General features: G+C 32.9%; 1 protein-coding gene across 2 annotated transcripts in view; it reads right to left on the bottom strand.

Moving 5' to 3' along the window:
• COL11A1 (collagen type XI alpha 1 chain) overlaps positions 1 to 12220 on the bottom strand; it is a 218841-nt gene that overhangs the window by 115121 nt on the left and 91500 nt on the right. For both annotated transcript variants that reach the window (XM_032155224.2, XM_032155225.2), the window contains 10 exons: positions 11104 to 11157; positions 8903 to 8956; positions 8721 to 8774; positions 8495 to 8548; positions 7277 to 7330; positions 7107 to 7151; positions 5840 to 5893; positions 5374 to 5418; positions 5055 to 5108; positions 4551 to 4595 (listed from right to left, as the gene is read on the bottom strand). In XM_032155224.2, coding sequence (XP_032011115.1) covers positions 4551 to 4595; positions 5055 to 5108; positions 5374 to 5418; positions 5840 to 5893; positions 7107 to 7151; positions 7277 to 7330; positions 8495 to 8548; positions 8721 to 8774; positions 8903 to 8956; positions 11104 to 11157 — 513 coding nt within the window. The remainder of the gene's footprint in view (positions 1 to 4550; positions 4596 to 5054; positions 5109 to 5373; positions 5419 to 5839; positions 5894 to 7106; positions 7152 to 7276; positions 7331 to 8494; positions 8549 to 8720; positions 8775 to 8902; positions 8957 to 11103; positions 11158 to 12220) is intronic.

Here is a 12220-nt window from a genome sequence, read left to right as displayed (position 1 = left end):
GTAATAACCATTTAAATAACTTTTAAATATATTATATGGAGGAAATGCCAGGTAAAGCTAAAATAAAACTAAATTTAACATGTCAAAGGTATGCTAGGTTTTAGCTTTCTTATAATCTTAGATGTGTCTTTTTTTAAATTAGCAAATTAGTTTTTGAATACCACAATAAACTGAAGCTTAGAGAACAAAAAGGAAAGCAATATAGGTCAGAAATGTATTGATTCATATCATTAAAGAGGTAAAGATTGTATTATTTCCCTCAATAAAATTAATAAGTACTAATTCAAAAAATTACATAGTAACATTGATGAAACACTATTAATTATTAAAATATTTTGTGCAATGTTATGGTATGATAGTTATTCATAGGAAATGAAGGAAAGTAAATCGATTTTAATGTAAAAAGAACATATCCTAATAGGTAACCAACAAGATAATAATAAAGTAATAATTCAACAGATTAATCCCTGTTTAACCGCACAGAGTTTCAAAGCACATTGGACATGACCATTTCTAAGTCTGGAACATGGTAAGAATCACTACTACAAGACTCAGACCTTTTCTTGGGAGAAAAGTAGACATTCTTCTAAGAATATTAAATTTATCAAGTTCCCAGAGCCCAGGTCATTATTATTGACACATCAAGTTATTGTCCAAGATTCAGAATCAATGGGAAGGTCAAGGACATATCAGCAAGCCTAAATGCTGGACATATTTTTGGGCTTTTTCCATTCTTAGGGAGTAAAGTATAATCTTGTATTCATAATGCCTGACATTGCAGTTTTACAAGAAAGTTTCAACCAAATCAGCATAGAACAAAAATGAATTAAAAATAACCTTTAAATTGAAAAATTAAGATTTTTTAACCAAAAGTAATTGCATCTCATTTAAAGGACTTGAATCTTTCAATCCTCCTCACCAGTCTGCAAAAGTCATATTCAATCAAGTAATTTAACACCTTGTAATAAGTATCATAAAACACAAAATTTTTACTGTCATCATTTTGCCTGTCATTTAAATTACCTTTCGCCCTCAAGACAGTGGTTTTATTTCTTCAAAGCGAAATGTAGTATACAAACAATTATTTCATTAATTATTATTATCAGCAAATGTGATATTTTTATGACAATGACCTTTTGGGTAATAAATATTGCACAGGATTTTTATGTTGCTATGTATTTGAGAACAGACAAGAGGCCAAGTGCGGTGGCAGCTCACGCCTGTAATCCCAGCACTTTGGGAGGCCTAGGTGGGCTGATCACTTGAGGCCAGGAATTTGAGACCAGCCGAGGCAACATGGTGAAACTCCATCTCTACTAAAAATACAATAATTAGTAGGGCCTGGTGGCGCATGCCTGTAATCCCAGCTACTAGGGAGGCTGAGGCAGGAGGATTGCTTGAACCCAGGAGGCAGAGGTTGCAGTGAGCAGAGATGGCTCCACTGCACTCCAGCCTGGGTGGCAGAGTGAGACCCCATCTCAAAAAATAATGATAATAATAATAAAATAAGTAATAGGCAAGTTATATTAAAACTCTTGCACTATAAGATGGTTATTTAAACAAACTAAAATTAAGACATCTCTTTTAGAATGGAAGTTCCATGACAGCAGAATATCTTGTCTGCTTTCTTGACTGTTTGCTGTTTCCCTGAAGGGGTGGGAAAAAAAAGTTAAAAGAATGTCATATGTTTAGATTTTAATAAAATAGTTAAAGTTTATTGAATGTTTCTATGTTCTATGTTAGGCAATTTATGTGCATTATCTACATTCTCAAAGAATTGCGAGAAATAGCATCAATTAAGAGTTTAGGTAAATTAGCCAATGCTAATATGTGGCAGTGTTGCAACCTGGATGAACTTAGGTTTTTTTTTTTTTTTAAGCTTTATTGAAGTATAATTGATATACCATAAATTCATCCTTTATAGATGAACAATTCCATGATTGTTAGTATAACAGAATTGTACAATCATCCCCACTATCTAATTTTGGAACATTTTTATTACCCAAAAAAGAAACTTTAGGTACTTATCCACGTCTTCAAAGTTCCTCCCTTAAACTAATATTTATTTTGTGTCTTGTTATTTTATACTGGACTTAGAGAGTTATGTAACATCAATTGCTACTAAGCAACTAATATATGAGTGAACTCAGAAATTAAATCACAGGAAATATCTAGGAGATACCACAATTTATCAGAGGATATATTTGGTATATTTATCAAAAATGTCAGAAAAAACAATTGAATATTTTATCTATTTTAGTTAATTAACTTAAATTTTATGAAATATTTTGACCAAAAATAAAAGCACAGGCTATAATAAGTTAATACAAAATATTGTTCTTGGATAGTAAAAACATATGACATTAGTTAAATTGTATTAAAATGTTAAATTATACCATGACACAATTAAACATTACTATTTATCAAATTTTCAAAGAGAAGCCTCTTGAGCCAGAATAAACAAATCATAGTTATCATTAAAAATAAAAGTAATAGCTTGTACTTTTTAATATAGATGTAATACAATATCTATATCGTAGATGTATTATCATTAAAAAGTGTTTTCCTCATATTTTCGAGTACCTTTCTCCTTTTGATGGTAAGAGATTGGTTTTGAACCTACTGGCTGGATATATTCAGATCAGAGGCAGAAGCAGTATGTACATAAAACAGCTCTCTTCTTACCACTAGAAATGCAGTAAACCAGATTATATATTTTATCTGGCTTGGCACAGGTAATTCAGACATAACAACTTTTCCTCTTAATAATCTAGTACATACATGATAAAATCATGGTAGAAAATTTAATAGGTGCATGTGTCAAGTGCAATGTAAAATAAATATAGTATATTTTTAATGCAGTAATCTAAAATGTGAGTGACCCAGATTAAACTCCCTGATATAAATATTAAAAATAACCTTTAGTACCTAACATAACTCACAGGACATTTTCCAATAGTGCTGTGCAGCTATGTCCAAAATATCCATAGAAAAAAGCACTTTCAAAACCACTTAAATCTGATATGTCTGCTCTTACATCTCAATATTAAGACAAATAATCCAGTTAGAATATTAACCAAAAGAGTTTAATAGCTATTTTATTAAGGAAATTATATAAATGGCCAATAAGCACATGAAAGGATGTTCAACAAAAGTAGTGATTAGGAAACGGCAAATTACAACCACAATGAGATACCATTTCACACCAACAAGAATGATCGTAATCAAGAAGACAGACAATAACCAGCATTAAGTGACAACGTGGAGAAATTACTATCCCCATACATGGTTACTTGGAAGGAAAAATGGCACAATCGATTTGGAAAAGAGTGGAATTCACAAAATATTAAATAGAAGTTTACCATAACCCAAGAATTCTGCTTCTAAGCATATACCAAAAAGAAATGAAAACACATCTATACAAAGACTTGTATGCAATTATTCACTACAGCACTGGTATGGATAATAGCGAAAAAGTATAAACCACATATTCTATCAACTGCCAAATAAAAGTAAACAGAATCTGGTATACCCAATCAATGGAACAATATGAGAACAAAATAAGGAGCAAAGTACTAATATATGTATGCTACAGCATGGATGAACCTAAAATGAAAGAAATCAGACATAAAGGTCACATACACATTCATGTGATTAAATCATATATTAAATTTATTCATAAGTTTCATTCATATGAAATATTCAGAAAACTCAAATCTATAGAGACAGAAAGCAAATTAATTGCTAGCTAGGTCTGAGGGGGTGGAAACAGGGACTGAATATTAACACAAGGATTATTTCTGGAGTGGTATAAGTATTCTGAAACTTAGATTGGAGCACAACTGTAAATTTAGTAAAAATAACTTGTACACTTAAAACAAGTGAATATTTATAGTATTTAAATTACACTTTGATAAAGCTATTAGTTTTTTTTAATTGATATGTTTGCAGAAATCAACAAAAATTATGAAAGAAAAAAGGTGTTGGAAAGAGCCAGCTAAAAATGCACTATGACTACAGGGGACAAAATATTACTCAAGGAATCTCACAGTGGAGATCAGGGAAAATGACATGTGTTTAGTTATAGATTTATTCTTGTTTTGATCCAGACATTGAGTTATTAACAAGAACATCATTTGCCATTTATCACAGGCAATGGCAACTTCACAATTTTCCCTTCATCATATCTTCCTACAAATCTTCTGTCACAGCAAACTTAATTACTTTTTTGTAAAATAATGAGAAAGAAAAGGAGACCTAAAATAAAGAGAAAATATTCACGTGTACCGGTATGTTCCTGAAATTAATATAGCTCAGAATGCCAGATTTGGAAGCTGTTTAAATGGTAACTGAAGTTTTATCATTCTCAGTTCAAGAACATATGAATGAAATCTCCCCACACTATATTTCCATGTCAACTCCAGATTAATTCCCTATGTGCTGAGCTATCTAGATATCTTAACAAAAACAGAAGGCAGACCTTATACCTGCCTAAGATTGCTAAAACAAACATGTTCACCAGGCTTTACTAGAACAACAGAGTAACTTACTTTTTCACCAGGAGGACCAATTGGACCTTGTGGACCAGGAAGACCCTATTTTAAAAGAATTTATTTCATATATCAGAAATCAAATCACAGTAATACACTTTTAAAACAGCAAATTATTAGCTCACTATAGTACATAGAGTGAGTTATAAGAATCTGTATATATTCCCATACGCCCCAAAGAATTTTAGAACACGATGAGGAGTTTTACACAAGCTGCTCTTTTTTTGCAAAGAGACTATAATGCGATCCTATTTAGAACCCTCCTGCAGGTGGCTATTAGTCCTGGCATTCCCTAAACATTGAATGACTCATTTTTCCCTGGGAAGAGAGGGGCTTCTGCAAGTTTGCTCAAATTTTTTAAAAAAGAAAAGTATATATTTTCGTAAAGTCACATTTTAAATATTGCTAGGCCTACATAGGAAATTATGAGGCTGTTAATTTTCTTATGCAAAGACAGCATCTTCTCCCCATTATTTCAAAGGAGCTGCAATGGCTTAGACTTACCTGAGGTCCTGGATTCCCTTGTTGACCTGGAGGCCCAGGCTCCCCTTGGGGACCCTGCCAGAGGAAAATATAAGAAGTTTTTAATGCACTATATTACACAATAGATTTTTTTTCTTCTCAATTGGAAAATACCTCCACCCACCCCCAAACAGTTTTCCCTCAAGAGATTCTAGAAAATATTGCAAACTATTAATGCAAGCTGTATCTAATATACTTAGCAAAGTGTAATAAATCATTATATTTTCGGTTGAGCAAAAAAAAATGGCTTCTTCATGCTTATATTCAAATATGAGTTATTTTACCACTATTTGCTACATACCATGTTCCCTTTTGGTCCTGGGGGGCCATCTACACCTGCCATACCCTGCAATGAAGAAAAAGTATGTATGGTTGTCTATATGTTTTGATGCTAAAATAGAAAATCAAAAAGACATCTAATAGCATGATACTCACTACCCTACGCGACTAAAACTCATTTTAGGATTTAATGGAAATGAAGAAGAGACAAGACCTATACTTTCTTTTCCATGTCCACATTGGAGACAATCTAGCAACATTTTCCTCTGCATGCTGGGGATGTATCATGAAAAGAGTAAGATAGATAACCAAAAGGAAGATGGAAGGAAATGAGGGAATGATGAGTTAAAGTGAAAGGCAGCATCTATAGATCTTCAAATATAACAAGGCAATAAACTCTTGGCTCTCTACTGAGGGCTTTTATGGCCTCTAAAAGGTTGGCAACAAGCTTTCCCTAGAAAATCTTCAATGTTTCCAGCAATACCTACAGGCTGCCCTGGAGCTCCCGGAGTTCCCCTTGGACCCAGCAAACCTCGTGGGCCCTAGGAGAAGGAGAAAAAGAAAAAGTACGCCTTTATAAAAAAAAAAAAAAAAAAAATGCCCTAATAACATGCCTCTTCCAATGAAGAAATCCTAAGGTTATTTTAGAATAAAAATATTTGGACATCTTTTATTAACACACTGAAAGTGATGTCCATAACATAAATATCTAGTGTTTATACCGATCCAAAAGCCAGAATAAATAACAGTTTTTAGTACAGAAACTGTGTTTCTTTGATTCTATAATATTACAATGAATCACTTGGGGAATTTTTAAAATACGAAACAGTTTAATATTTTCAATAAGACACTTTTGTGTCATTTTTTGGTTTCAATGACAGCATTGAACATTATTATTCAATCAGATATACTATATAAATAGAAGAGTCATGATTGTCATTTATTGTACATTTATGTAAATTTCATCTTAAGATAGCATTCACTGAGGAAAGAAAATGATCAGCTGTGTAACTATATATGCAGATTACAGAAAACATTTTTGAGAGGTTTCTTAAATTATTATTATTCACACTTGATTTCTCCTTCTGTTCTTTTTCCCCCTCCTGCACTGCACCTGCTCACCTTCTTTTCCTTCTTTACAAAAGTCAATAAAATAATCTAATTTCTCTCCCATTTGCTTGAACTTACTTGACAAGGATCTAAAAATGTGGCACAAGGTAGAATGTAGCAATTTAAAACCAAAATTAGGAGGCCTATTTCCAGTTTAGGCATTTTGTTAGCTAGCTTCAAGTAAACCTTCCCAGATCAGTTTCCTCATTTGTAATATTTGTTGGAGAAAAGTGATATAATCCATATGTCTGGTATATTCCAAGTGACATATTTTTTTTTTCTTTTCTCCAATTTACTTAATAGGTAATAGGATTCATTTCTTCTCAGTACATAAATTTCAGAGCTATTGATGACAGAACAAAAAACAAAACAAAGAAACAGCAACAAAAACTAGGTAAGGTAACTTTTTTGGCTGGAAATATGTTACATTCCACAGATTTTTCCCTCAATTGTCTATGTTTTTTTCTGTAACAAAATAAGAGCTCTATATATCCTTTTTAATTTTTTTTGCATGGCAATTATCTGGTTAGCTTAGCTAAGACTGCAATGTTTACCTGGGTTTATCATTGTTTTTATATGTGTAACACCAGTCACTAGTCCTAAAAACTAGAAATATTACTTAAAAATAAAAAGTAAGTTGCTTACAGCTTCACCTGGAAGACCTCTTGGTCCAATTTCTCCATCTTCTCCCTGTCATTGACAAAATTAATGACAGTATAGAACACTTAGACAATGTATCATTTCAACATGATTTTGTTTTACTATGTTTAAATTTTAAATATTTCATAAAGAAATGAAAAGAAGTATTAATATACCCTCATTCCATCATCACCAGGAGGACCTGGAGGACCTTGTGGACCTCGTTCACCCTGTTAAATCAATACAAATATGATTAGCATATGGAAAGAAGTAGAATGTTTACAAGTCTATCAGGTAGCTATCCAAACAAAATAAAACAGGACATTTGGCAGGGAAAATATATGCTTAATTTACCCTCCTCAAAACATTTTGCAGATAAATCATAATTTAACAACTTTAACTGGCTTTATATGCTAATAATATTTTATAATTATAATATTTTCTTTCATTTTCCAATACAAAAGATTTATGTAAAATAAGTATCTTAGTTTTCAGACATTTAATTATTTTGAGCTAAATTGTTTAGAAACTTATTTTGCTGATGATTGTATTAAATATGGATATACTTTGGTGATTCTGACTTAAATATTTTCTACTTCTAAGTAATTTATATTAAATCAGCATAACTCAGGTGACTAAAGAAATTTGGTATTTTTTAAATGGATACAATTATATCTTGATTTTAACATGTTAGACACATACTGTATGTTCTTTCAGACATTCATAGGGTTTTCTTTTCTTTTATTATGTTTTTCTTCTCCAATTTACTTAAAGCTTATCTTATTCTCATTAATGCTGTTAAAGAAAGATGTGAAGATCTAAAGCTGATCTTTTTCTGAGAGATTGTCTACATAATTTCCTACTAAAATTGTCTACTGGAATACTGTTCAGGATCATGGTTTCTTTAGCCCTTACAAATTACAAGTTCTTGCCTTGTACTGAAAGCTTTTATCATCACCAAAAAATAATATAGTGCCTAGTATATTACTGTATTAATGACAAACTACCTGCAGATGTCTTCTTTTGAGTATATGTCCACTGGCAAAAAGTAATGAAAAGGTTGAAGCAATTATTAAAAAATTAGAGGTAAAATTAAATGTCCACATTGCTCTTCTGTTTATGTGATATTTTCCAGGTACATGTATATAATAAAGATTCTGATTCAATTTATGTTTGCATAAAAGGAATATTACAATGTCTAAAAATATTCAAAAAACTTACATGGATACTACATGTGTAATTTTACCTATTTTCCTCCTAGTATCTATTAGATTATTAAGTGGATTCGCAAATGTTAAAATTAATTTTTCCTCTTTTTCTGATTTCCCAAATTGTTATCAATTCTAATATATTTTATAACATTCCCTGGAAAAAAAGGAATAGATGTATCTTACCCTGTGACCTTTGTCACCTGGCAGACCTGGAAGCCCATCAAACCCTCGATCTCCCTGTAAAACCATCATCATCATCATCATCATCATCATAATTCCAGTCTAGATATGTACTGTAATTTAAATGTGAAATATTCTCTCAGATTCAGAAAATGGATTTTTAAATATAAAATTTTCCAGGGTGAACTGACACACAGTATGTGAATATAAAAATATGTGAGCTCCTGACCTTTGCCCCAGGTTCTCCTGGCATTCCTCTTCCTCCATCTGCACCTGGACGACCCTAATAATGCCAACAGCATGATTAAGCAAAGTGACTCTTATTACTAGCAAGTAAGTAAAATAAATAAATAAATAAAACTAATGATCATGGCAGATGCCTTCAAAATGCACAATGAAAATAAGCCATACCCTTTTTCCAGGTTTTCCCGTTGGACCAGGGGGACCCTGGACGCCTCGAGGGCCCTATATCAAGACATCATAATTAAATCATATTATAGAATTCTTGATCAATAAACTCAATAGCATCAAGAGAGATGGTTTCAGAAACTAATATCCTCTTAGCTTTACCTTAATCATTCAAACACAAGAAAACTATTTCCATGTAAAAGTTCAGATAAAGCAGAAGACAAATGGTTTATATCAAATAAATACCTATTTTTTTCTAAATGACTTTTTTTTTTTTTTTTGAGACGGAGTGTAGCTCTGTCGCCCAGGCTGGAGTGCAGTGGCGCGATCTCCGCTCACTGCAAGCTCCGCCTCGCGGGTTCACGCCATTCTCCTGCCTCAGCCTCCCAAGTAGCTGGGACTACAGGCGTCCGCCAACACGCCCAGCTAATTTTTTGTATTTTTAGTAGAGACGGGGTTTCACCAGGATGGGCTCGATCTCCTGACCTCGTGATCCACCCGCCTCGGCCGCCCAAAGGGCTGGGATTACAGGCGTGAGCCACCGCGCCCGGCCGTAAATGGCTTCTTACAAAAAAGATCATATCACTTATTACTTATATATGTAGACATGAGGTTACATTTAAATAAAAGAAATAATTACACATTTTATTCCCAAAATCTTGGGGTTTTACATTTCCCTTGATGGAACACACTCTTAACCATCCATTCTATTTCTCTTTTCTTTCCAATCCCTTTTCTTTCACCTTTCTCTCATTTGTTGGATGTTCTTTACTAGATATTTCTCCTTTCATCGCGCTTATAATGTTGGATTGTAATGGTCTTTTCTCATGTTTGAATCTCCCATTTAGATTGTGAACTGCTAAAGTCTTTAATCTATTTTTCCCCACTATACTCCTAAAATTTAGCACAGTGCCTGGTACACATCTCTTTTAATCAGCTACAAAATTTTGGAGGACAATTTGGCAATCCCTGAAGCAAATTATTGACTGGCACCATACTATGTCAGATTAAAGGTTTAAAATTCTCATTATCTTTTTCTTCAGTAGCAGTACACCATAATGTGTCAATATATACTTTTCATGGAGATCGATATACATGTTTTAAAATAAAATTATACAGCTAATAATAGGTTAAATGTAGTTCCACTATAAATATTACATAGGCCTTCATATTTAACTACATATACTATTTAAAGTTAATTGAAACAATATGCATATAATAAACATGGTAGAAAAAATGAAACCCACATTTGAAAATATAATTTTTATAATCACTGTGAAATGTTCATTCTAGAAATATAAAATTAAGACTGTGTAGAGGCCTGGCGTGGTGAATCATTCCTATAATCCTAGCACTCTGGGAGGCCAGGAGGGCAGATTGCCTAAGCTCAAGAGTTTGAGACAAGACTGGGCAACATGGTGAAACCACAAATCTAGAAAAAATACAAAAAATTTGCCAGGCGTGGTGGTGCATGCCTGTAGTCCCAACTACTTGGGAGGCTAAAGTAGGATCCTTTGAACCCAGGAGGCAGAGTTTGCAGTGAGCCAAGATCATGTCACTGCACACTCCAGCCTGGGCAACAGGGCAGAGCGAGACTCCGTCTCAAAAAAAAAAAAAAAAAAAAAAAAAAAGATTGTCTACAGGTTAAAGAGTATGCAGCTTTGTAATGAGAAGACTGTACTCTGAACTCTAGTCTGAAGGCATGGGCCAACAATAACAGTACAATTTTTTTTTAGTTTTTAATGAAAATAATCCTTCCTTTGATAATACATTTCTCTTTTTGGATTAAAGGAGTCAAGGAAAACTAAAATCCAAAACAATTACTGCAATATATTTTTAGATTCATCTATTTTATAAAAAGAAAATGTTGAGCAAAAAGTTCACAAACTTGGGGAAAAAATTAACTCCCTACATTTTCATATAGTCTAATATCAGTATTTTTACACGATTCCCAGTTAAGCTGCATTTTCCATCCTTTTAATGGCAAAGTTAACCAAACATAAAAAAGAAGGCTGCTATATCTTGAATCACCCAAATATTGTAATCAGTTTTCTCTGAATTTTTAAATTTCAAAATAAACTCTCATACATCAATAGAATACTACTCAGGAACAAAATAAAATGAACTATTGATGCATTCTCAAAGGAATTATGCTGCATCAAAGAAGCCAGTCAAGAATAAAAGGACAAATTTTTATTTTTTACCTGAGGACCTGGATCACCACTCTCACCTTTGGCCCCAGCTGAACCAGGCCCCCCCTACAGAGAAAAAGTGAAGATATTTCACTTAGTTTAGCAATTTCATAATTACTTTTATCCTGCCAATTGCACTTGAAATAATTAAACATTATTCAAAATATATTTAATCATATTAGCATTAGTTTATTAACACAGTAAAATTTTCCAGCACTTGCATTGAAATATATCTCTTCTCAATATATTGATTATATTCCAATTTGTGAGCGATAAAGGTCTATATTTTATGTAGCACTACACAGAAGCTAACCTCATGAAATCACATTGAAATTGTCTTTTGTATGTGCACTATCAGAACTCATATGATACACAAAGCATTATTTATCACTACACTGTGATATAGTAGTACAGTAACCCATTATTACCAAATGAGATATACATTTAATCCATTTATACTATAAGGACTTGACAACGTCAAGTCCTTGACAAAATGTTACTGCTTTTATAGTCAGATATTTTTTAGACTCTGAATTGTATAATAATAAAATGGCAAGAATCTGGTGTTATTGATACTATTATAATTGCCCTGAAATAGTGTTAACACATTTTTCCCAGGTTGGTTTGTTTTTTTCCCATGAGAATAAGTCTGTATAACGAATATCTCTTAAATACATTCACATGATTAAGAAGGTGACCAGGCATGGTGGCTCACGCCTGTAATCCCAGCACTTTGGGAGGCCGAGGCAGTTAGATCACCTGAGGTCAAGAGTTCGAGACCAGCCTGGCCAACATAGTGAAACTCTGTCTCTACTAAAAATACAAAAATTGGCCAGGCATGGCGTTGGGCGCCTGTAATCCCAGCTACTCAGGAGGCTGAGACAGAAGAATCGCTTGAAACGGGGAGGCAGAGCTTGCAGAAAGCCAAGATCGTAACACTGCATTCCAGCCTGGGTGACAAGAGCGAAACTCCATCTCAAAAAATGAATAAATAAATAAAAATAAAAATTTAAAAGGTGCACCAACAACCTGGCACATACACTAAAATAAATAAACCATAAAATTGCTTTATAAACAAGTTGTGAGTTTTAAAATTAAACAGTAGGCAACACATATCCCCAAAATCTTC

This window comes from Hylobates moloch, unplaced genomic scaffold (assembly GCF_009828535.3).
Source record: "Hylobates moloch isolate HMO894 unplaced genomic scaffold, HMol_V3 SCAFFOLD_5, whole genome shotgun sequence".
Classification (NCBI taxonomy): Eukaryota; Metazoa; Chordata; class Mammalia; order Primates; family Hylobatidae; genus Hylobates; species Hylobates moloch.
This window is presented reverse-complemented; position numbering and strand designations above follow the sequence as displayed.